At 28.8% G+C, this 27,406-nt stretch overlaps 1 protein-coding gene across 4 annotated transcripts; it reads left to right on the top strand.

Annotated features, from left to right (window-relative positions):
* Window positions 1–3,885: 3,885 nt before the first annotated feature.
* On the top strand, window positions 3,886–27,406 carry LOC133781420 (uncharacterized). 4 transcript variants are annotated; one of them, XM_062220393.1, is made up of 7 exons: window positions 3,886–4,043; window positions 4,409–4,504; window positions 4,724–7,488; window positions 7,883–8,332; window positions 9,113–9,529; window positions 10,812–11,205; window positions 13,041–13,201. In XM_062220393.1, the coding sequence occupies exons 3-6, from the start codon at window positions 6,835–6,837 to the stop codon at window positions 11,154–11,156; spliced, it is 1,866 nt and encodes a 621-aa protein (XP_062076377.1). In that variant the 5' UTR covers window positions 3,886–4,043; window positions 4,409–4,504; window positions 4,724–6,834; the 3' UTR covers window positions 11,157–11,205; window positions 13,041–13,201. The 4 variants fall into 4 exon arrangements, with proteins under 4 accessions (XP_062076377.1, XP_062076376.1, XP_062076375.1 ...); XM_062220392.1 differs by lacking the exon at window positions 13,041–13,201 and adding an exon at window positions 25,911–26,037 and having other exon boundaries at window positions 3,887–4,043; window positions 7,874–8,332; XM_062220391.1 differs by having other exon boundaries at window positions 3,887–4,043; window positions 7,874–8,332.

The raw sequence follows: 27,406 nt of genomic DNA, 5'->3' as shown, positions 1-27,406 counted from the left end.
TTTTTTGTACTAGTGTATGCTTTTGAATGTTATGAAATAACATGTTGCCTCAATGGAAATGGTAAAAACCCTTACAACTCTAAGCAAAATAATACAAATAAATAAGGATTTATGACTTAAATTACAAATAGAATAAAAGAAAAAGAAGAGAAGAATAGAAGAATACAACTTTAAACAAAAGTTACAAATAAAGTAATAGTGTTTGTAGCAAAGGAAATAAAAGATTACAATTCTAAACAAGAAATACAAGTAAATAGAAAAGAAGAGTAAGATAAAAAACAATAGTAGAAAATAAAAACAAGAACAAGAAGAAATAATACTCTCACTTACACCACCAAAGTAAAGAGCATTAGGGATCACCAACTTGAACAATGTTTGAAACCTTTGTCGAAAAACTTATTTTCTAACTCAAGCACTAAGGGAACTATCACAATTTGGAAATAGTTCTGTGGAATTATCAAGCCTTTAGGTGTTTTATAGCAAAGTGCTCTAGTAGATAGAAAAATTGTGTCTTACAAGCTTTATGGTTTAAGCATAGCGGTTTAAATTTTAAGTCATTTAAATCTTGTGGTTTAAATTTTAAGCTTTATGGTTTATGTTTTAAGTCTAGCAGTTTAAAGTTTAAGGCTAGCGGTTTAAATTTTCAGCCTAGTTGTTAAAAATTTAAATTTAAATTCTTGTGCTTTAAATTTTAAGTCTTATGGTTTAAATTTTAAGCCTTGTAGTTTAAATTTTAAGCCTAGTAGTTTAAATTTTAAGCGTAGTGTTTTAAAATTTATGTCATTTTAGTCTAGTGATTTAATTTTAAGCGATTTAAGCCATGTTGTTTAAATTTTAAGTTATTTAAGCTTTGTGGTTTAAATTTTTAAAGATTTTGGTTTATATTTTAAGTCATAAGGCTTATGGTTTAAATTTTAAGCTTAGTGGTTTAATCTTAAGCCTTGTGATTTAAATTTTAAGACTAGTGGTTTAAACTTTAAACTTAGTGGTTTAAATTTTAAACCATTTAAGCCCAGTAGTTTAAATTATGTCACTTTACTTTTTATTTATTTTTTTTGTTGTAGTAAATTCATATAATAAAGTAAATTTATTACACAATTGAATTATAAGTTAGTTTTTTCGAATGTAAATTGATTACATAATAAGGTTACTAAATAATAATAAGGTTTAGGATTAGAATTGGGATGGGGTTGGGCCCAAAATAAATAATAAGAATAAGTGTGAAATTTGTAAACAAGTTTATTTTTTGTCATTTTCCCAATTTTTTGTCACCACGGCAATAATGTCTTTGTTATAATCTTTACATCTTCATTTTCTCACTGATATTAAGATAACTGAAATTTTGTTATGAAATTTTTGTTATAATATAATCTAGTTCATTATTGCTGTGGAATTGACGAGGAATTGGCGGGGAGTGCTCCCCCCGTCCCTGTCCCCATTTATATTTTTAATCCCCGTCCCCGTTCCATCCCAGCTTATTATCCGTCGGGGACGGGGTGGGGAATCCCCTATTGGGGCAGGGAATTCCCAAGGGGAACCCATTTATTTAAAAAAATATATATTTTAAATTAAAATTTTAAAATAAAAATTGTAAATTATATGTAAATTAAAATATTGCACAATATTTATTATTTAAAATATTAAACACTATCCTAAATAAAATTTAAAATATTAAAAACTATACTACAAAAACATAAAAGAAAGATATAAAATACATATAAAATATTACAAAAATATATAAAAATTTAAACTGGGCCCGGTCGGGACGGGGAGTGCTATCCCCGTCCCTGCCCCATTTAACATTCGGGGATTGAAATTTATCCCCGTCCCCGCCCCGTTCCCCATTTAGATGCAGGGACCCGCGCCCATGGGGAAAATGTGCATCCCTAAGCAAGACCTTGCGAAAGCTTGATAACTTGTTAATGCAATTACAAAAATGTTAAAAATAATTAAAATAAAATCTTTTGCATGGAAAACATTTCTATGATACTCTATCATTAAAAAAAAAAATTATAATTGTTTCGTTTTACATTTTTTTTCCTTCATTTTTATTTTCTCTACTATATATATATAAAAAAATTCAAATCAATATTTTCAGATTTCTTTTCACGTTACATCTTTTTTTTTTCTACATCGTACTTTTTGTTTATGTTAGCTTAAGTAATAGATTACCTTTCAGTACATTTTTATATCTTATGTTTTTCTAAATTTGAACGTTCCCATCAAGTAACCTGATGGTATCTTATGAATGTTACCTTTCACTACATAATTAATTATTTATATTATTATTTATTATATCATCGTAGTTTCTTTTTCTTTTTGTTTTTCGAATGACCATGAGTAGATAGAATGAGAAATAGAGACGATTTCTAGCCGTGGGGTGGTGGTGGTGGGGAGATGGCGGGCGTGGGGAGGGGCTGCCATGGTTGAGAGAGAGATGGAAGTTTAATGAAAGGGTTATTATTGTCAAAATAATACAAAATCACATATCGTTGTTAACTCAATTAGCGATATACTACACAGCTACAAGTGTGGCATTAGCAAACTGTCACATGTTCAAATTATAGTTGATATGTTTTGGTATCTATACATACCGATGTAATCTGCATATATAACCAATAAATATTTCAAGTAGTCCTTGTTGCATATATCCATACATTAATTCAGTTTCGAATTTAAAAGACCATCATTTGATATATATATATATATGACAATTATTTTATAGGGGCTTCACTTTAAGTCCTGCCGGTGGGACTCTCAGTGTTTCTTGACCCGTGAATAGTTTTCGGTGCGTTTTTTATTATGAACGTATATATTGTAGCTATTTAGAGCATCCTGCAAATTTTCAGAAAATTTCGAATAGTTTACAGTACCGAAAAATAGGTTCAAACATGTTATTTTCCACTCGCATAAAAAAAATTAGTCACATGTGCAACAACGTGTTTGAACTTAGTTTTCGGTACTGTAAACTATTCGGTTTTGAATTTAAAATACCATCATTTGCTATATATATATAGGACAATTCTTCTATATGGGCTTCACTTTAAGCCATACTGGTGAGACTCTCAGTGTTCTCGACCCGTGAACAGTTTTCGGCGCGATTTTTTTTTATGACTATGTATATTGTAAGTATTTAGAGCATCAAACAAATTTTTCAGAAAATTCCAAATAATTTACAGTACTGAAAATTAAGTTCAAATACGTTGTTGCACGCATGACTAATTTTTTTTATGCGAGTGGAAAATAACATGTTTGAACCTAGTTTTCGGTACTGTAAACTATTCAGAATTTTCTGAAAATTTGCAGAATGCTATAAATAGCTACAATATATATGGTCACAAAAAAAATTGTGCCGAAAACTATTTACGGATCGAGAAATACTGAAAGCCCCACCAATAAAATATAAAATGATCGTCCTTATAAAAAAATTATCCATTATATATAAACAAATACCAAATGTGACACAAATAATAATAATAATAATAATAATACAAGAAGAAAAGCAAAGTGAAAAAAAGTATATTGTAATGACAAAACATACCCAAAAAAGTAGAAAATGGAGTCAAAGTCTTTCAAGTAAAACAAAAATACAACTATATTTGAGCGAGACATAATAATATGACACTTGACAATTATAAAATATTAATTAATTTTTGTAATTTTATTTCAAACGGAAAAAAAAAGTTATGATGAGAGCCCTTGTGTGCTTCATAAAAAGCAGGATGTAGTGAAGTGATAAGGTCACCAATAAAATACTGACAATTATTGGACTATAATAATATATATTAAATATTATTCAGTTAAATATTGATGGCATATAATTTATTTATTTATTTTATTGATTAAAATGGTGAGAATTATTGAAGTCTCACCTAACTTCTTTCTCTTTCCATTTATGTTTTCAGTAATTTTAATTCCATTAGTTTTTTATTCCATTATCTTTCTCTTCGTTGTAATATAAAAAAAAACACTCGTCTTTGAATTGATCTTGAAAAATAAAATAAAAAAAATCTTCTGTTGATTAAGCTGCGATTTGAAGTCAGGTACAATATTCCCTATGCTCATTTACTTATCTTGCTCTTAATTTGTTACCTTTTGCAGATCAAGCTCAAACCAAATTTGGGCACTCAATTACATCTTCTCAACTACTATTTTTAATTTTTCAGATTTCAATGAAAGAAAAAAAAATCAGGACTTTTCTTCTGGCTTTAGTTTGCTTAGATCTTTTACTTTTTTTTTCTGAATTTTTCTGAGATTTTGAGAGTTCATCACCTTCTTCCTCTCAAGTCTCACCCAACTCCTTCCTCTAATTCCAATCATTTTTTATTCCATTCTCTCTCTTCGTTGCTCCTCATTTGTTAAATCAAATACTTTTAATTAAGTTTAGTATTATCCTTACTTTTTGCAGATCAAACTCAATTAAATTGTCAACTTTTCCGATTAAAAGAAGACCAAGAAGCATCAAGACTTTTCTTTAGTTTTCAACTGCGCAGCTGCTCTGTTGGTAAAAAAAATATTCCTACTTTGGTTACATCTTTTTTAATTCTGAATTTTCTCAAAATTCATGTGCCCATTACTGTTCTAAACATAGAAGAGAAAAAGAAAGGTGGTGTTGCAACTGATTGAAAGAACTGATTTCGCTCTGTTTTTTCAGTTTGTTAGTGTATATATATATCATGTTTATTGTAATAATTTGTTGATGCTGTTATTGAACTTAATTCAGTAATAAAGTAGTACAAGCCAAATTGCTAGCATGGACACTGTTATTTCAGTTGTCGCCAAAATAGCAGAGTATACAGTGGCACCAATGGGTCGACAGTTGGGTTATCTGTTTCGCTACACTACTAATGTCGATAAGCTCAAAAAACAAATGCAAGATTTGAAGGATGCCAAGGATGGATTGCAACATCGTGTTGACGAAGCCAAGAATAATTGTGAAGAAATTCTTGCAGATGTTCAAAGATGGCTAAGCAGGGTCGATCAAATCTCTGAAGAGGTTCACGGATTTCTTAACGATGAAGGCCATGCAAAGGCTATATGTTCTTCTTGTGGGTCTGTTTTGCATTTGGTGACGCGACATCAATTCAGTAGGAAAGCAAAGAAGATGTCAATCGCAGTATGCAAAGTGGACAAAAATAAATTTGATGGGAAACAGATTTCTTATCGTGGTCAACTAGAAAGTTGCTTCGCAGAACCCAAAGACTACGAGACTTTTGAGTCAAGGAAGGAAATTCTAGCGAACATAATGGAAGCTGTAAGGGATGCTAATAGAAGCAGGATAGGCCTGCATGGAATGGCTGGAATTGGCAAAACTATGCTTGCCAATGAAATTGCTAGACAAGCTGAGAAAGAAAGGTTATTTAGTAAGGTGGTTATCATAACTATTTCCCAAACACCTAATAAAGAAGCGATTCAACAACATATTGCTGATATGCTTGAGCTAAAGTTTGGCGAAACAGATAACACTAAGGGCAAGCGAGCAACACTTCTTCAACAACGATTGAAGCCAGAAAATAAGATTATGTTAATTCTTGACGACATTTGGAAGGAACTCAATCTAAAAGAAATTGGAATCCACAACGAGTGCCAAATGCTACTAACCTCTCGAACTCGACATGTTTTACGCAACTCCATGGGTATTGCTGAGAGTAATGTGTTCTTTCTTTGACCTTTAGACCCACTGGAAGCTACAAGTTTGTTTAAGAAAATCATTGGAGAAATAGTTGAAAATGCAGATTACAGTCCTTTGGCATGCCAAATTGTTGCGGAATGTGCGGGCCTACCAGTTTCCATTGCTACAGTGGCACATGCTTTGAAATGCAATATGGAATTGTCCATATGGCAGGATGCATTGCATCGACTACGGAGTTCGGGCTTCATAGTGATCGAGGGAATGGATGAGAAAGTCTACTTGAGTATTAGGCTGAGTTACGATTTTCTTGGAATTCATGAGAAGGAGGCCAAATCATTGTTATTGCTTTGTGCTTTACATAAAGAAGATGCACAAATACGAGTTGAAGATCTGATGAGATACAGTGTGGGTTGTCGCTTGCTTCAAGGCGTCAACACAGTGAAAGAAGCAAGAAACAGGGTGAATTCATTGGTTGATAAACTTAAATCTCACTGTTTGTTGTTGGATGGTAAAAGTAAAAGTTATGTGAAGATGCATGATGTTATTCGTGATGTTTGCATAGTAATTGCAAAGGAAGATGAGCATAGGATGAATATCATTACTAGTGTTACTATGTATAAGGAATTTGTTGCCCATGAAAGACATAAAGCATCTAAAGCAATTTCCTTTCTTGGCTATGATGATTTTGAAAATCTTCCTAAAAAATTGGAATGTCCCTGGTTAGAGTTACTTCTTTCTAGTTATTCTTTGAAATCAATTACAGACGACTTTTTTGAACAAACTAGGCAACTTAAAGCTTTGGTTATGGGTAATACAAGACTAGAATCATTACCACCATCCTTTCATTTGCTTCAAAATCTCCAAACATTATGTCTAGATTCGTTTAATCTAGAAGACATAGCTGTGATTGGGGAATTAAAGAATTTAAAAGTCCTTGATCTCTCTGGATGTAGATCCATTAAGTTGTTGCCAAAGGAAATAGGACAATTGCAGTATCTGCAACTACTAGATCTACAAGGATGTGATCGTTTAAGAGTCATTGAATCTAATGTCATTTCAAATTTGACACAAATGGAAGAGCTCTATCTGCCATAAAAGTTTCTGGGATGGGAGACTGAAGAGGGCAGTATGAAAGAAAGAAGAAATGTCAGTCTTATTGAGATAAAGAGTTTGCAACTACTGACAGTTTTATATTTGTCCGTATGACAGTTTTATATTTGTCCGTACCAAGTGAAAATATTTTGCCAGAGAAGTTGTTTAGTGAAAAGTTGGAGAGATACCAAGTATCTATTGGAGGTGATTACAACAGGTATAAAAATGAATTTCCAAGGTGGTTGCAGCTAAATCTCTCAAATATGAATGAAAAAAATGCATCTGGACTTAAATCATTAATTAAAAGGTCTGAATATTTATCATTAGAGAGATTAGTGGATGTCACCAATGTTGTTCATGATCTTGATAAAGATGGTTTTCCTAGATTAAAGCATCTAAGGCTTATACAATTAACAAGCTTGGAAATGATATGTCATGGTAAACTCCCAACAGGCTCGTTCAATGAATTGAGAAAGGTGGAAGTGAGGAGTTGTGATAGATTAAAGAATTTGTTCCCTTTGTCCGTCACCAAACTACTTCATGAGATTAGAGTAGAAGAATGCAAGATGATGGAAGAGATAGTCAACCATGGGAGGGAAAGTGAAGGCGATGATGAAGCTTCCCATAACATTGATGAGTCTTTTCAATTACGCTCCTTGTTTCTACATTTTCTACCAAACTTTGTCCACTTCTACTTCTCCAAGCTGAAGACAACTGGCGAGTCTTCACTAGTAGATTATTCAAAACCTTTATTCAATGAAACGGTACAACTCTTTTTGGTCATTATATAATACTAGCTAAATGAAGCTATTTTATGTTTTTATCTGTTCTATTTTGTTGATATATGTTATTAATTTGTGAATCTACATAAATTATCTTTTTCATACAACTTTAGTGTCAATATTCCACGTATAAAGTTTGGATTGATAATTAGTTAAAGAAAATGAGTACAACTAATGTCATCTTACTCTTTCCTTTTATAATATGGCATCAAGTGTTTAAAAATGAAAACATACTCCAAATGAAAATAGATTTCAAATATCAATTTTAAGTTTCGTGCATACACATTTATAATAATTAATAAATTTTCCTTCAGCTATTTTTTTCAAGTATTATATATTAATTAAATTAAATTATTACATATACTAGTACTTGCAGGTTTCATTTGCTAACTTGGAGAAATTGACTTTGAAGAAACTGAATATAGAAAAGTTATGGCCAAAACATCTTCTATCAAATTCTTATGGGCAGAAATTAACAAGTTTAGAAGTTAGAAGCTGTGATAATTTAAAGTATATGTTCTCTTTTACTCTTGCTCAATGTTTTGTAAACCTAAGAAGCTTAAAAGTGGGTGATTGTAAGACAATGGAAAACATATGTGTGACTACAGAGAAATTTGGAGAAGAAGAATCTCAGTTGAAAATGATTTTGTTCCCTGAATTAAAATCTATTGAGTTTGATAAGCTTTCAGCCCTCCAAAGATTTTGTGCTACAGAATCTTGTATGGAATTTCCACTGCTATCAAAGTTAACAATAGAAGACTGTGTAGAACTCAAGACATTTGTTAGCTCTTCCACTATATCAGCCGAAGTTTTCCTCAATGAAAAGGTAATTCTTTAATTAATTTAACGTACAATAAATGTGTAATTTAAGTATTACTTCTTTGATAAACACATGATTTTTTTTAATATAAATGGATAAAGTGACACGACTATTTTATATGTTTTACTTTTAACATATTTCCTTACTTTTCTATTATGAGATTTTTAAGATAGGTGTTATATTTGATTGATTGATTGTTGTGGATTTATTCCAACTATTTCTATTTTAGGTTATTTTGTATTTTTAAGTATTTTCATACTTTTTTTTATACATAAGAAAATTTGAGGTGAAACTCCCTAGTTAATTATTTTTGTAACATTTAAATTTGTAAAAAATTTAACTTTGAGTAACATATATTATGGTGCGGTCATAGATCTTTGCCATTAAAACAAACCAAGGATTAGTGTGGAAGCTACATGGCCACACCTTATCCCAAATCATATTGATTTTATTATATATTTCGAAATCATCAAATCTATTTTAAAGACTTCACATAATCATTAAAAAAAAAACCTCAAAGGTAGTTTATAATATACAAAAATTATGTGAAATCTTAAAAAATATATAATAAAAGTGAGTGACTACTCATCATTATATAGTAGATACTTTTCTTATTAACAAAAAGAAAAAAGAAAAACTATTCTACGTGTTTTTTATTTGTTTTCTTAAAGTATACTAATATTTGTTTCATTATTAAACATATTATTTGTTTCATCGATCCTTTAAGTATATATTATGAGATATTTAATTGTCAAGTGATTTATGCAATTATAATTATCTTTGTAGGTTTCGCTTCCTAATTTGAAGGAACTGGTTATGAAGAAATTAGATATAGTAATCTTATGGCCAGACCAACCTCTATCAAGTTGTGACCTACAAAACTTAACAAGCTTGAAGTTAGAAAGTTGCAAGATAATAGAATATTTATTTTGTTTTTCTATGACTGAAAGGATTGTAAACTTGAAGGAGGTGAAGGTATATGATTGTGTGGCTATGAAAGACATTCTCAGAGGTAGGAAAACAGGAGAAGAAAGACGTTCTTCAGAGAATAACACTTTGTTCGCTAAACTGGAAACTCTTCACCTTTCCAGACTTCCAGTTTGTAAAACATTTTGTTCAGAAGATTCATACATCGAACAAGTATCAGTTGGTGACGATGAGGGAAAGATTATACCAAGATCAAAACATTTCTTTAATGGAATAGTAAGTAATTTATATTTTTCTGCTCTTTATTTTTAACATGTTGTTATTCATTATGTATATTCAAACTCCTCTAATATTTGTATAATTAATATTTTCTGCAATTAATTTTCTAATGCTAATTCTAGTCAATTTGATCCACAACTTAAAAATTAAAATTAATATAAAAGTTTAAATTAAACAATTAAATAAGTGAAACTAATAGTCATATAAATGAATTTTCGAATTAATCAAAAAAATCAAATTACAAAGATAATCTAACTAAAACAAACTATACAAATATAATGTAACCAAAACAGTGTAGTAGAAAATCACAAAAATTAAATAAACTAGAGCATATCTATATATTTTTTTATTTTCGGTTTTATTTATTAAAATATTTAAAAAAGCATACAAATAATATAATCTAACTAAAAATTTAATAACAAATTCTAATAATTAAATTTATAAAGCTAAAAATTACTAAAACAATTTAGTCACAATATATGATATATTGTTATAAACTTAAACTTGTATATATTTAGAGAAAACAAATTAAAAAATTTGTGACTAGTGCTTTTAGGCACGGAGTTTTTATTAACAACATATATAGGGTAAATAGTGTATAAAAAGTTGGTCTTCTAGATTTACATTTAGTAAGAACTGATTAGATATTATTTGTTAATTTCAAAGAACTTAAACTTTATTTTATCAAATTATAAAAAGAAACATATGAAAAATATAAAATATATATGCTCATGTATGCATGACATGTACAAAGGTAATAAGTATGTGATATTTGATGATATATAAAAAGTTTGGGAATAAATTTATATTAAAAGAACTCCTTAAAGTAAAATAAGACTAATTTTACTATTTAGGTGGCATTTGAAGACAATGTCAAAATTTATAAGACAAACATACCACTAGCAAAAGTATGGGAAAAAATTCAAAGAAAAAGAGATATAAAATGAATTTCTCATTTGAAAATTACCATTTAACTTTTTAAAATAAAATAAGAAGATGCCAACGAATCATTAAACCTAAAGCAGGGCACCATGTTTTTCCTCATTGATCAAATTATTAAAAGAAAAATATGACAAAAATAAAATATGTATGATCATGGATGCTTGACATGTAAAAAAATAAAAATTAATTAAATACACTTGAACATTAATTGAGTCTCGAGGGAGTCCATACATGAATTATTTTTTTTAGTAATGTAATTATGTTTCTTATAGTTCCATTATTCTTAAAGTGACGTGAGTAGTAATGCATATGTGTAATTTTATTTGTGTTATTTCAGATTGCATTTCCCAACTTAAAAGAGTTGACTATTTCACATTGTAACAATATGAAGTATCTCTTCTTATCATCTGTCATGGCTCAAATCCTTGTACCACTCAAGACATTAAGGGTATGGGGATGTGAGAATATAAAAGAGGTAATAATCAGTGATGAGGAATCAGGTGGTGGAAGCAAATCAATAATATTTGAAAAACTAGAATCTCTTCAGCTTATATATCTTCCAAACATTATAAAGTTTTGTGATGGAGATGACATTGAATGTCCATTGTTGTCTACACTGGTTATAGAGGGTTGTCCTAAGCTGAAGGAATTTATAAGTAATTCCATGAGCACTGTTGGGTGAAGAAATGGGCATCATGGTAGAATCTAAACAAAATCTCTTCAATGACAAGGTAATATTTAATTGTCTTTGACTTTCGTTCCAATTATCTTTTATTTTTTTATGATTAATTTCCTAATTTACAATCTTAGCATCTAAAATTAATTGATTTAAAATAAAGCTATTTAATTATTTATATAGATAAATTTATTAAAAAAAAGAAATTTTATGCTATTTATTTATATATTTATTTGTCTTTCTCATAAATCACTCGTGCAGAAAAAAATGAGTATTATGGTGTTGAAATTTATTTTTAAAGATGCAAGAAAATATTAAATATTGAAATTTTAAATTAACTAATGTGCCAAAACTATTAATTAAAAATTTATTACCTATATTATAATCACATAATTAATATTTTATTTTGAGAAATATATATTTAATTCCAAAAATAAAATTTATATATAGAAAAATATAATAGTTTAGGTACAAGATAAGTATTTTGTGACTAAAGAGTACTTTTAATCACAACCAAATAATTTTTGTGACTAAAAAATAACATTTAGTCATAAGTTGCTGCTGATAAAATTTTAATCATAATTTATTATATATAGTGATACACTTAATTGCGACTAAATATTTATGGCTTATTTGTAAGAATATAATATTCTATATGTGTTTGTGACAAATTAGAACAAATAGACCATACCTAGCTAAGACTTACACCATCAAGAAATATGTTAAAAAGAAAGCTTACAACAAAAATAATTAAATACAATTTGGTTGCTAAAAATTAATGCATGGATTATCAAATTAAAATTGGTGCCCAAACTTTTAATATATTTTATACTTTTAACGTTAATAATAGAATTAAATCTAAATATAATTTAAACTTTTGACATTTATAATAGAATTAAAAGTAAATACAAAATATGTTAAACATAATAAGGTTGGTGTTATGAAATAATATGTTGCCTTAGTGGAAATGGTAAAAACCCTTACAACTTTAAGCAAAATAATACAAATAAACAACGATTGTTTAAATAATATTACAACTCTTTAACTGAAAATTACAAATAAAATAAAAGAAGTAGAAAAGAATAATAGAATAATACAACTCTAAACAAAAGTTACAAATAATGTCATAGTGTTTGTAGCCAAGGAAATAAAATATTACAACTCTAAACCAGAAATACAAATAAATAGAAAAAAAAAGTAAGATGAAAAAACAATAATAAAAAATAAAAACAAGAACAAGAGCATCTATTACGTCCATGATCATTGACATGAACTTTAACAAATTCACACCTTTGTTATCACTAATACTTTATAAATATTAAAGTAATTGATTATTATTACTAAATTTATTCTTAATCCCAAAATATTTATATATTTGTGCCAAAATTAATGAAAAATAAAATTATGGATTAGGAGATACTACTACTGTCCTGTATTATGGATTAGTACTTTATGAAATATTCTTTTGTCTCTATGATTATATAGGAAATAATATATCAAATAAATGAAAAAGGTTATTACGGGGAGATTGTTTAAAAATTTGGGTATAAATGAAAAAGTTTTAAAAATTGGGTAAAAATTAAACATGCTAAATAAAAATTGGTACTCAATTTAATTTTTAGTACAAAATGTAACTCAGTAAAATTGATTGAAAACATGTAATAAATTAAACTAATTATATATGACATGTTAAATACATATATGAATAATTTATTGAAGATGTAAAAAAATAAAAATTAATTGAAGACACTTGAATGCTAATTGAGTCTCCAGGGAGTCAATATAGGAATTGTGTTTTTTAGTAATGTAATTATGTTTTTTATATAGTCCCATTATTCTTAACGTGATGTGAGTAATGCATGTATGTAATTCTACTTGTTTTATTTTCAGATTGCATTTTCCAACTTAAAAGAGTTGCGTGTTTGGGATTGTAACAATATCAAGTATCTTTTATCATCTGTCATGGCTCGAAATCTTGTACAACTCAATAGATTATGGGTATGGGGATGTGAGAACATAGAAGTGGTAATAGTCAATGATGAAGAATCAGGTGGTGGTGGAAGCAAAGCAATACTATTTGAAAAACTAGAATCTCTTGAGTTTAGAGATCTTCCAAATGTTAAAAAAATTTGTGAAGGAGATGGCATTGAATGTCCATTGTTGTCTTTACTGGTTATACGGGGTTGTCCTAAAGTGAAGGAATTTATAAGTAATTCTATGTGTACAAGTGCATGTATTGTTAGTGAAGAAATGAGCATCGTGGAAGCATCTAGACAAAGTTTCTTCAATGATAAGGTAATACTTAATTGTCTTTGACTTTCGTACTAATTATCTTTTATTTTTTTTTATGATTAAGTTCCTAATTTACAATTTTCGCATCTAAAAATAATTGATTTATAATTTATTTTAAAAAAATTATTTAAATTATTTATATAGATAAATTTATTAAAAAAATAGAAATTTTATGTTATTTATTTATATAATTATTCTCTTTCTCATAAATTACTTGTGCAAGAATAAATGAGCATTATGGTGTTGAAGTTTATTTTTAAAGATGCATGAAAATATTAAATATTGAAATTTAAATTAACTAACGTGTCAAAACTATTAATTAAAAATTTATTACCTATATTATAATCACATAATTAATATTTCATAAGTAATTATTTTTATTTTGAGAAATATAAATTTGATTCCAAAAATAAAATTTATATATTGATGACCTGATAGAAAAATATAATAGTTTAGGTACAAGATAATTTTTTTTGATTAAAGATTACTTTTAATCACAATTAAATAAGTTTTGTGACTAAAAAATAACATTTTGTCATAAGTTGTCGTTGATTTATTATATATAGTGATACACTTAACTGTGACTAAATATTCATGACTTATTTGTAGGAACATTCAAGATGTGTTTTTGACAAATTGGAACAATAGACCTAGCTAGCTAAGACTTAACCATCAAGAAATATGTTAAAAAAAACTTACAATAAAAATAATTAATGCATGTATTAGCAAATTGAAATTGGTGCCCAACCATACTACTTTTAATATATTTTAAACTTTTGACGTTAATAATAGAATTAAAACAAAATATAAAATATGTTAAACATAATAAGGTGGGAACAATTCGCCAATATATGTAAAGTTTTGGGACTAAATTGTATTTAAATTTTTTGTTGTCAGCTTTTTAATGAACATTTTAATGGTGCTAGTCATAGAGATGTATAATATGGAGGACCAACTTGCCAAAATACATTTAGTCACAACATATTAAAATTTTTGCAACTAATTAATGCTTTTGGAGACTGATTTTTTAATAACAACATCTGTATTGTGATGTGTTTTTAGTCACAAATTTTGAGATGTTTACAAAGATATGGTAAAAATTAAGTTAATTTTTATGTTTATGTGCATTCAACTTTTGCTACTAAATATAGTAAGTTGACCCAAAAAGTAGTTGAAAATATGGCAATCCAATAAAATACATATGTATAAAAAAAATATTTTACGATAAACAAAAACATAAAACTCCGATCTCTCACGCCCACACTTCCCTAAAACTCTTTTTTTCTCTCCATTTTTTCTGGCCTGCCACAAGTCTCTAGCTCCAATTCCAGCGGTGCGAGACCTCAACTTTTTATCATCCTCTTTCTCAGTCGCAGGGCCTCATAAGTTTGACCCCTCGCTAGTCACTTCCTTCCACTGCATCGTTGCGACTCATACGTTGTTGTTGTTCTTTGTCAGCAACTTCTTCTCTTTATGGTCTTTTATCCTAATTAGTTCTCTTAATATAAATTTGCTTATCCAAACTTTTATCTATTATTAATTATTAACTAAATTGATAAAGTTAGTTCATTTTTACCCTTAACTTTGAATTTTTTTATGAATTTAATTTTTCATTCTTGATTCTTTATATTCCAGTATTATTTGAATATTAAAATTATTTATATTTTATCTCTAACACATGTTCTATTAGAAAAATATCAAAAATTGGTTACATGATTGTCTTACAAATTGGGGATAAGTTAAAAATTAGCGTATTTAATGAGTACTTAACTAAAATTAGTCTCTAAATATATTTAGTTTAATTCTACCTAGTTTTATCCCAACACTTCCAAAAATACTCTTGACCAACATGACCTAAATAATAGAAAATCTCACCAAATAGATAATATCGCCACACCCTATAGAGGCAGCCATGCTTCATTTCTTCTCTATTTTTTTTTAAAATAATAATAACTTTTAATCTATTTGACTGGTTGAGATTTTTTTTTTTAAAGAAAATGTACTCTTTTTTTTGTTTGTTTAATTTTTTATTGTAATATAAATGGAGTACGGTAACAAAAGAGTATTTTAAAACAAAATGCATGGAGAAAGCCTGCTCAAAGAAGAGGATTGATACTTTTTGATTGTACTCTTGTGGTTTTCATTTTTTAAAACAATATTATTGATTGGACTAGTAGTTTAAATTTTGAGACTAATAATTTAAATTTTAAACCATCTGATCAAAAAATGATTGGCAATGGAATGGCAATACAGTAAGATAGTTTAATAACCTTAACTACTCCCAAATCTTTGAATCTTCCATTAATACAATTCATGCAGGAGCATCTAAAATGTCCATGATCACTTTAACAAATTTACACTCTTTCACACCTTTATTATCACTAATACTTTATAAATATTAAAGTAATAGATTATTATTACTAAATTTATTTTTAATCCCAAAATATTTATATATTTGTGCAAAAACTAATGAAATATAAAATTATGGATTAGAAGATACTACTACTGTCCTATATTATGGATTAGTAATTTAGGAAAGATTCTTTTGTCTCTATAATCATATAGGAAATAACATATTAAATAAATGAAAAAGGTATTATGGGGAGATAGTTTAAAAATTTGGGTATAAATGAAAAAGTTTTAAAATTTGGGTAAAAATTAAACATGCTAAATAAAAATGGGTACTCAATTTAATTTTCACTACAAAATGTGACTAAGTAAAATTGATTGAAAATATGTAATAAATTAAACTAATTATATATGGCATGTTAAATGCATACATGAATAATTTCTTGAAGCATCATGTAAAAAAATAAAAACTAATTGAAGTCAATATATGAATTTTTTTTTAGTAATGTAATTATGTTTTTTATAGTCCCATTATTCTAAAAGTGGAGTGAGTAGTAGTTAATGCTTGTGTGTAATTTTATTTGTTTTATTTTCAGATTGTATTTCCCAACTTAAAAGAGTTGCGTGTTTGGAATTGTAACAATGTCAAGTATCTCTTATCATCTGTTATGGCTCGAAGTCTTGTACAACTCAAGAGTCTAGAGGTATTTAGATGTGAGAACATAGAAGTGGTAATAGTCAGTGATGATGAATCAGGTGGCGGTGGAAGCAAAGCAATAATATTTGAAAAACTAGAATCTCTTGAGTTTAGAGATCTTCCAAATGTTATAAAGTTTTGTGAAGGAGATGACATTGAATGTCCATTGTTGTCTTTACTGGTTACACTACAAGAAAACAAGCCATTACCGGCGGAGAAAACCGCCGGCAATAGTCAAGAAACCCGCCGGTAAAAGTATTACCGGCGGTTGCCGCCGGCAATAATCCGCCGGTAAAAACCGGTCGGTAAAAGTCATTATTACCGGCGGAACTAGCCTCCCGCCGGTAATAATATTATTACCGGCGGATCTCGCCGGCAATAATTTGGTCAGAATTCACGTCTGACCCATTAATACCGGCGGTCTCCGCCGGCAATAATCCGCCGGTAATAATAAAATATATTTTAAAAAAATAATTAATTTTTATAAATTATATATAATTAATATTAAATAACTAAACTTATAATTAAAAAAATTTAAAAATAAAATCAATATTATTTATATTAATAACCAAATTAAAAATACAACTTTAAAATACTAAAATTATCTTTTCAAAAAAAAAAAAACATACACTTAAATTTAATAGTAAATAATAAAACCTAAACTAATTATTATTGTCTTCATCAAAATGTTCATTTAAAAAATCTTCAATATTCGTGCTTCGACTCAGACCTTCATGAGACTGTGGTGCTGGCGGCGAAGGATAATATGGTCGAGGCTGTGGACGAATCAAAGGAGACTGCTGTTGTTGTTGATTCGGAGAAGTGTAGTACTGCTGATTATAAACGGGCTGCTGTGTCGATCCTCCATAATGAGGATATACCGGCTGCTGCTGCATGAACGGCCCAAATTGACCATACATATGTTGTTGTTGCTGCTGCTGCGGTAATCCTCCAAACTGACTTCCCATAGGTTGTGTCTGAGGAAACTGGGAAGAAAGTCCAAACATATAATTAAAAAGTGGCGATTGAGAGGAACCACCAGATATGTTTGGAGAATTTTGTTGTGGTTGCTGTGGCATCGACGACGTCCCCGGGCTTTGATTAGACGTACTACCTTGTTGTTGAGAAGGTAAGAACTGCTGCAATAAACTTTCATAGCGTGGGTCATGGAGAGAAGAATCAGTCTGAAAATTTCCTGACTCGACTTTATCACGCATCTTAACCCACATCTCAGCCAAAACTCCCATCATCTCTGGAGTCACATTAGTAGGAACTTGTGACTGATTTTGGCTTGGACTTTGACTTGTGGAGCTAGATGCTGATTTCTTCCCTTTGCCTTTAGGCCTGTATCCCACTCCTATTTGATAATCAGACCTCGAGCCAAGAATTTTATCCATAACCTGATACTGTATTGATTTAGCAGTAGAACCTTCACTAGAAGCAGATTCAGAACCTGACCGACTACTTTGAATATTTTGCCTCTCCATCTCTTGGGTCATTTGTTCCTGCCAAAAGAAAATGTTAAAAAACCAATATTACTATAATTTAAGATCAATAAAGAAAGAAAAAACTTTAACTTACATGTAGTTCTTTGCAAGTTTCGCTAACCCAAGTCTTCGTAGATTTTTTTATATGAGTATCTTTCCAAGCATCAATAGCATGCTCATCAGGTTCATCCTACAAAATAATAGTGTTAGTTTAATTAATAATATAATAATATCAAATAAAGTTAAGTATTTTACTTACATATTCGTTACGGATCGCTGCCATTGATTTAGAGCCTTGCGTCGACAAATACTTCATTTCCGTTCTATTTTTCTTGTTCTGCGTGGATCGCGCTATAAACTTTGGGCTCAGAAACAAATCGACGATTTCTTTCCAGCTCTCCTTCGAGCACAAGTCAGGAATAGCATTGAGAGCACTATCCAAATCATTCAGATTTCCAGAATAATATTTTTGGAAATGAGAATGCCTAATATTCTTTCTCTCTGAATATCTTTTGCGCATCTCCGTATACAGAGTTCCCATAACTCTTTCAGGTTCTGGATGCCCATCGATATTATAGTAATACTAAAACAAAAATTGTTAGTTTAAATTTTTATAGACTAAAATGTATATTATAAAAAAATTAGGTATTTTTTTTTACCTTCATCTTTTGAACGACCTGGTCTTTATATTGCTGAGGAACATCTTTAAAATCTAAATAATGTCCCGGCAATAGTAATGTAACTTCAGTACTCAATTGACAAACAAAAGCTTGGTGCTCAGTACCAACCACTTTGTCTGTCGCTGGATCAAGTTGCAATTCAAGTGGTTTGCCAGCATCCCGCCTTCGTTTTTCAATATTAACATTACTGGCAGGGCCACGTCCCCTCCTTCTTGCAGGACGATCTATTAATTTGTTTAATACATAAAAATTAAAATATTAGTAAATCTTAAACATTTAAACAGATTGCGATTATAAAATTTAGATATTAACCTGACTCGCAAGTTGAGGGTATCCTGCTAGGATCTGTGGGGTCTTGACCACCACCATCTCCACCGTGATATGATACTATATCAGCTGACATGTCTCTTGTATTCATAAATATTTAAGATTTAATAATAAGAATAGAAATCAAATTTAAGATTTAATATCATCAAATTTAATTAAGTAATGAAATAACATTAAACAAAATCAATATCAACATAAATTGGAAAATACAAATCAAATTCAAATTTTTGTGTTTGTTACAAAGGTAATCATTACATAAAACTAATAATCACTATCACTTCCATCATTAACTAAATTAGCATTAACATCATCTTCACAAAAATCAATTAGTAAATCATCTTCTTCATCTAATTCTTCATTTGCTTCTTCATCGCCTAACTCGTGATCCTCTTGACTAACATTTAAATTTTGTATTGTACTAATGTCAATCGAATTTTGAGTAGGTAGCATAACCAACTCGCCGAGATCCACAGTCAACACAAAATTTGATGAGCTAATATCATGTACCACATCAATGTCTGAATTAGCTTCACAGTTCTCGACGTCCCAAATTTGTCGATGGTTTACCCCCTCAACCACTTTCCACTGATTTCCTCTAAGTAAATCATCGAGATAAAATACTTGCTTCGCTTGATTTGCAAGTATATATGGGTCATCCTTGTACCATTCCCCGCTAGTGTTTATACTAGTAATATTATTCTCTATAATTATTTTTTTCCTTCTTGGATCTGTATTAAACCACTTACACTTGAACAATGTCACAGAATATGTGCCAGTAAATGTTAACTTTAATACGTCTTCAAGTATTCCATAATAGTTAAAATCTTCTGTTCCAGCAACAAATACTCCACTGTTTTGAGTGCTCCTCTTTAAATCTCGTTTGGTTGACATAAATCGAACACCATTCACTATACAACCTTCGTAATAAGCTCCTAAATGATCTGATCCAGATGCTAAAGCTAGCAACTCGTCACCATTATCTAACGATCCAAGCTTTTGTAAGTCGTATATCTAAAAGAATAAATAAAATTATTATAAAATTGAAAACAATACTTAAAAGGATGAAAGAATATAGGGTAGGTTTTTTTTTTCACCTTCTTGTGAAACCATCGCTGAAAATATTTCTTATGTAAAATGTTATGATCTCCATCCTGATATTTCTGTTTGATTTCTTCTAAGTGTTCACTATAAATAAGAACAAAAATTTTGAATCAGTTGAAAGCATTTTCAATGCAATAAAAGCAACTTTTGGGAAGAAACTTACTCCAAATATTTCTGAATTTCAGGTGAATTGTTGTATATGTACCACTCTGCTTGTTCACGAGTCGCACGATCAAGAGGCTTTAGAGTTTCTTTTGTTATAGGTCGACATTGCGATTGAAATACAAAAAGATTTCTTGGTGTCACCTCATCTTCATTGCGATCAAGACGATTAAATCTTGTTTCAACACCTTTGAAATACATCGAACAAAATGTCAAAGCCTCATCTGCAACATAACCCTCGGCTATCGACCCTTCAGGACGAGCTTTATTTCCAACGTAATTCTTTAATTTTTTCATGTATCTTTCAAAAGGATACATCCAACGCATAAATACCGGTCCACCCAGAATTGCTTCTTCAGGCAAATGTAAAATCAAATGCACCATTATATCAAAAAAGGCTGGAGGAAATATGAGTTCCATTTTACATAATATTAGAATAAGATCTTTTTGTGCTTCTTCCATATCGCTAACCTTTATAGTTCTTGCACAAATTTGCCTGAAAAAGTTACATAACTCAGAAATGGTAGTCGATATACTCTTTGAAAGAAACTTGCGAACACCCACTGATAGTAATCGTTGCATTATTACATGACTGTCGTGGGACTTTAAACCGCTGATACTTGTTAAATCAGCATTTACTTTCTTCTTTAAATTGGAACAAAAATTATCTGGAAATTTCACATCTCGAATAAATTTACAAAACTGCATTCTTTGATCAGATGTGAGAACATAAGGGGCATGAGGCTTCATTAACTTTCCGCTGTCATCTTCATATATCCACAACGATTCCCTTACTCCAAACTTTTTCAAATCATGTCTTGCATTAGTGGTGTCCTTGGATTTATCATTATCCAAGATTGTGCCTAACAAACTATCACACACATTCTTCTCCACATGCATGACATCAATGTTGTGTTTTAAAGTGTTCGAAGACCAATAATCAAGCTCATAAAATATGCTTTTCTTCCTCCAATTTTGATCTTCTGCAATACGCCTACGTTTGACACCTCCAAACATCTCGTGTTTTCCAGGAACTTGTGGTACAAGTTTGTTTACTTGTTCTAATATTTCCTCACAAGTAAAACGTCTTGGTGGACGTCTTCTCTCGATTTGTCCGTCAAACTGAGTGTCTCTTCTCATTCGATGGTTACTTGGAAGGAATCTTCTGTGACCAATGTAGGATGTCTTACCGATCACTCGAACAGAAGTTGTGTCTTCATTACACGTCGGACAAGCTTTGTATCCCTGACCACTCCATCCAGATAAATAGCTACGAGCAGGAAAATCGTTAACTGTCCACAATAAGGTTGCACGCAACTTGAACATAGTGTTGGTTATACTATCTCTTGTATCGACACCATTAACCCACAACTCCTTTAACTCATCCACCAATGGTCTCAAGAATATATCCATGTCCTTTCCCGGTGATTTTGGTCCAGGAATAAGAATGGATAATATGAAATTATTATCTTTCATACACATCCAAGGTGGAAGATTGTAGTTAGCCAACACCACAGGCCACATACTATATGCTTGACTCATGTTGCCAAACGGATTGAAACCATCTGCAGCTAAACCTAAACGAACATTCCGAGGTTCACTAGCAAAATCAGGATGTTTGGCATCGAAATCCTTCCACGCTAACCCATCCACTGGGTGTCTCATTATCCCATCGTCTTTTGATTTCCCAGTATAGTGCCATAACATTTGTTTCGCTGTAAGTCTTGAACTGTACAGTCTTTTTAATCGAGGAGTCAATGGAAAGTAACGCATCACCTTATGTGGTACCTTTTTTCCATCCGTTTTTTCAGGAGAAATCCATCTACTACTTCCGCAAATTGGACAAGTCTCTTTAGTTGAATGCTCTTTGTAAAACAAACAACAGTCATGTTCACATACATGAATTGACTCGTACCCTAACCCTAATTTCTGTAATCTTTTTTTAGCCTCGTAGTAGGTTGATGGAATTTTATTTCCCTTCGGAAATGCAAGCTTTAGTAATTTCAGTAATTCATCGAAGATTTTATTCGGAATCTTGCCTCTAACTTTCAAATGCAATAATTTTGCTAAAAAGTTAAGAGAAGATATCCAATTACAACCAGGATATAACTCAGCCTCTATCTCGTCAAACAGATCGTCATAAAATTGTCCCGCCGCAGGATTATTTTCAACTTCTTCGGTTGTAGGTAGAAGGAAGTCTTCGACCATCGGAATCATCTCATCAACATCATCATCGTTGGCGTCCACCACATTGGCAACATCTGCTTCTGCTTCACCGTGATATATCCACTTCTCGTAACCTTGATGAAAACCCCAATCGAATACGTGTGCTTTCACCATAGGTAAAGTTTCAAGCCTATTGTTTATGCATCTAACACACGGACACCTAATTCTACCAGAGGAATCCTTATATTCCGACGCCATCGTCAAGAAAGCTTGTAGACCGTTCCAATATTCTCGACAAGCACGATTTCTCAATGTCGTCCAAGTCTTGTCAATCGCCATCTAAAGTGTTATAAAAGTATATAAGTTTACGATATGTGAATAGTCTTATATTTTAAAGTGTTATTATAAAATGTTTATAATAGTCTATTATAAACATTTAATAGTTTTATGCTATTTTATGTTTTGTCATCATATTTTATGCTATTTTATCTAATTTATCCTAATATTATTTATTTATTTATTTATTATAATCTAATGTTTACTAAAAAATTAATTAGTTAATTATTATCTAATTTTTCCTTTATTTAAATAAATTATTATTATCTAATGTTTACTAATTATTTAATTAATTATTAATTAATTATAATTAAATTAATTAATTACTAAATTAATTAATTAATTATTTATTTATTTAATTATTTATCTATTATCTAATTTTTCCTTTATTTAAAATAAATTATTTAATTAATACTTAATTATTTATTTATTAATATTCATTTAATTATTTATTTATCATATTATTAATTTAAATCTTTCCTAATTATTTAATTAATTAGTTAATTATTATCTAATTTTTCCTTTATTTAAATAAATTATTATTATCTAATGTTTACTAATTATTTAATTTATACTTAATTAATAATAATTAAATTAATTAATTACTAAATTAATTAATTAATTATTTATTTATTTAATTATTTATCTATTATCTAATTTTTCCTTTATTTAAAATAAATTATTTAATTAATACTTAATTATTTATTTATTAATATTCATTTAATTATTTATTTATCATATTATTAATTTAAATCTTTCCAATTATTTAATTAATTATAATTAAATTAATTAATTACTAAATTAATTATAATTAATTAATTATTTATTTATTTAATTATTTATATATTATCTAATTTTTCCTTTATTTAAAATAAATTATTTAATTAATACTTAATTATTTATTTATTTAATATTCATTTAATTATTTATTTATCATATTATTAATTTAAATATTTCCTAATTATTTAATTAATTATTATTTAATTATAATTAAATTAATTAATTAATTATTTAATTATTTATCTATTATCTAATTTTTCCTTTATTTAAAATAAATTATTTAATTAATACTTAATTATTTATTTATTTAATATTCATTTAATTATTTATTTATCATATTATTAATTTAAATATTTCCTAATTATTTAATTTATACTTAATTAATTAATTAATTATTTATTTAATTAGTTATCTATTATATAATTTTTCCGTAAATTAAATAACTTATTATTATCTAATGTTTACTAATTATTTAATTTATACTTAATTAATTAATTAATTAATTATCTATTATCTAATTTTTCATTTACTAAAAATTTATTTATTTAATTAATACTTAATTATTTATTTATTTAATATTCATTTAATTAATAATAAAAAAATTAATCATTTATTTATTTATTTATTCCACATATTTAATTATAACTATTTTAAAAGCTGAATAATTAATATGTAATTAATTGAAATTATTTTTATTTAATTAATTATATAACTACTCTTTTATATAATTACTTAATAATTGTTTACATATATTATTTAATACTTACTTTTTAATAAATACATTTTTAATTATTTAATTTTTATTATTCTCATATCAATTCCTTTCTAAGTTATTAAAATAACTTTTTTCTATAATTTAATATTTATTATATTATTTATTAATATTTTATTTATGTACCATTAAACTATTTTTTTAATAATAACAATTTATTAATAACAAATTTATTAAAATCTAAACTTCATAATATTAAAATAATTTTAATTAAACTATAACAAAAATACATTATAACATTCTAACATTATAATAATAATTTAACAATAATAAAAAATTATCCATGTCCTAATATCTAACAATATTTTCATATACTTTAAAACTAAATAAACAAAATAAAAATGTATGAAATACAAAATTACTTACCTGTAGTCAAACAATAGCAAGATTCAGTACTCCCAATGAAGCTCTGAAATATGAACATATATATATATATATTAGTTGTAAGTTAATGGAATATTTAAATTCACTATATATAATTAAGAAAATTGTTCATAACCAAATATTAACCCAAACTTTTTATTATATATGTATTTGATTAAAAATACAATCAGCCAAAACAAATATGAAAAGATATACATAATATTAGAAGAAAAATATAACTCAACTCAAAAATATAACTCAAACAACATCAGAAAAATATAATAGATTACAATAAAAAATATATAACTACATACCCAGACAGATGTGATGAAATAATGTTGAATACAATCCAAAAAACTTTTGAAAATGGTGGATATTGACTCGGACGAACGGAGGCAAATGAGAGTTTTTTTGAGAGATTTCTGAGATTTTTTGGCACTCGGACGAACGAAGCCGAAGGAGACGGATGGCCAGAATATATAGAATATTATTGCCGGCGGAGGTCCGCCGGCAATAATAGTTCTGCCGGTAATAGTATTTAACGGTAATATTTTTATTATTATTACCGGCGGAGCCCGCCGGCAATAATCCGCCGGTAATAAGTGAAAATTAAATTGGGCGGCAGGTTGACCGCGTGAATGAAATTTGATTATTGCCGGCGGATTGTCCGCCGGTAATAATCGATTTTCTGCCGGTAATAATTAAATAATTTAAAAAATAAAAACAAAATTAAAAAACATGATTAATACCGGCGGATTCATTTTTCCGCCGGTAAAGATAGTATTATTACCGGCGGATTGACTCCGCCGGTAATAGTTCCGCTGGTATACCTGATTTTTGTTGTAGTGTTATACGGGGTTGTCGTAAAGTGAATGAGTTTATAAGTAATTCCATGGGTACAAGTGCATGTACTGTTAGTGAAGAAATGAGCATCATGGTAGCATCTAAACAAAGCCTCTTCAATAACAAGGTATATATATATATAAATATAAATATATATATATATAAATATAAATATATATATATATATATATGATGCGTGCAATATTGCATTATTTAGTAAAGTAAATATTTATTACAATTTTAATTTGATAAAAATAATTTCAATTGTTACCACATTTAAAATACAAATTGATAACATGTTGTGTAGTGTTGTCAATATCTTTATTAATTGTGTTGGTAAATGAATGAATTAATTTATTAATTAATAATGCACTTGTAATCGTTTTTGTTTGTTTTAATTTGTAGGTAATTTTCCCTAACCTAAAGGAATTGGAAATTGATTTGAGTGAAGCAGTAAATGAGATATTTGAGATCATGAGTAGTCAATCTTCTTCAATAATCTCCACCTTTCCCAGACTTTCCGATCTTAGCGTAACTTGCATATCTCGTAATAAACCAATTGCTCTATCAGATTTCATGTTATTCCTTCACAAATATCACAATATTCATACTCTTCAATTTAGAGGCTCTTTTGTGGATGGACAACAACAACAACCGCAACCTGGTGATGAATTGATCAATAATACAAGTTTGATGAAACTACGTATTTACTCTGCTCATAAACTAAATCATCTGTTTGGGGACCCAGAATATGCTCAACCATCACATACTATTCTCTTTCAAAATTTAAAATCACTATCTGTTGGGGGTTGTAGCAAATTACAGAGCTTTGCACCTTCGTTTATGTCTTTCCACAAATTGGAAACTCTGTCAGTATCAGATTGTGATGGGTTGACATATTTATTCTCATCCTCAACAGCAGTTACTCTGGTACAATTGAAAGAAATAAGCATAAGTAGTTGCAGACGGATGAGGGAGGTTATTAATAGAGATTATTATAATCATGATGAGAAAAGCCAAATAGAAGCAGAGATTGAACACCATCACTTTGTTTTCCACACACTGCAGAGATTACAACTTTACCATTTACCAAGTCTCCAAAGCTTCTACTCAGGAAATAAAGTTATGAGTTTCCCAAATTTGCAACAATTATCTTTGGCTAATTGCCCAATGATAAGGAGATTTTCACATGGAGTCATAAATACCTCTGCATCATTGAAGACAATCATGGTTGACTATAAAAAAGTAGAAATCTGGGAGAGAGATTTCAATACAACCGCAAGAAGACTTTGGAAAGAAATGGTAATTAACTCCATTAATTTATTTTAATGTTTTGTTTGCTGTAAATTTTTAGTTATACTTAATTGTTAACTGTTTAACTTGAGAGAGTTAAGTAGAGCATTTCATTAATGTATCTTATACCTTTTTCTTTTAATTATTGTAATATTTACATACCTAGCATTTCATTGTTTATTAAAAATTCATGTCAATTTGTATAATGAGTTGTGATTTTATGATGTTAATTTGCTCATTAGGATGATGATGATGATCAACATTGCCAAGTGAATGCATAAATCATTATCCTATTTAAGCTTCTTCTATATTTTCAACCAGGTAATTATTAATGGCAGCTTCTCTTTGTAAAACTATATACTTTTACAATTTGTTTGTATTTTTTTTATCAACAGTGGCCTTAAACTAAAGATATGTGCTTTTATCACTATTGATTAAAACCTTTGTTTTTGCAATGAACAATCATTGCATTTTCTTTTAGAGATTTTAGTAAATTCTAATGAGACCGAAGTTGCTAAAATGAGGTTGGTTCTTTCTTATTGATTGAGCGTGATATATATATACAAGAGGCAAAACAAGAGTTGCCTAAAATTGCCTCATGATGCACG

This window comes from Humulus lupulus, chromosome 6, assembly GCF_963169125.1.
Source record: "Humulus lupulus chromosome 6, drHumLupu1.1, whole genome shotgun sequence".
Taxonomy (NCBI): Eukaryota; Viridiplantae; Streptophyta; class Magnoliopsida; order Rosales; family Cannabaceae; genus Humulus; species Humulus lupulus.
This window is presented reverse-complemented; position numbering and strand designations above follow the sequence as displayed.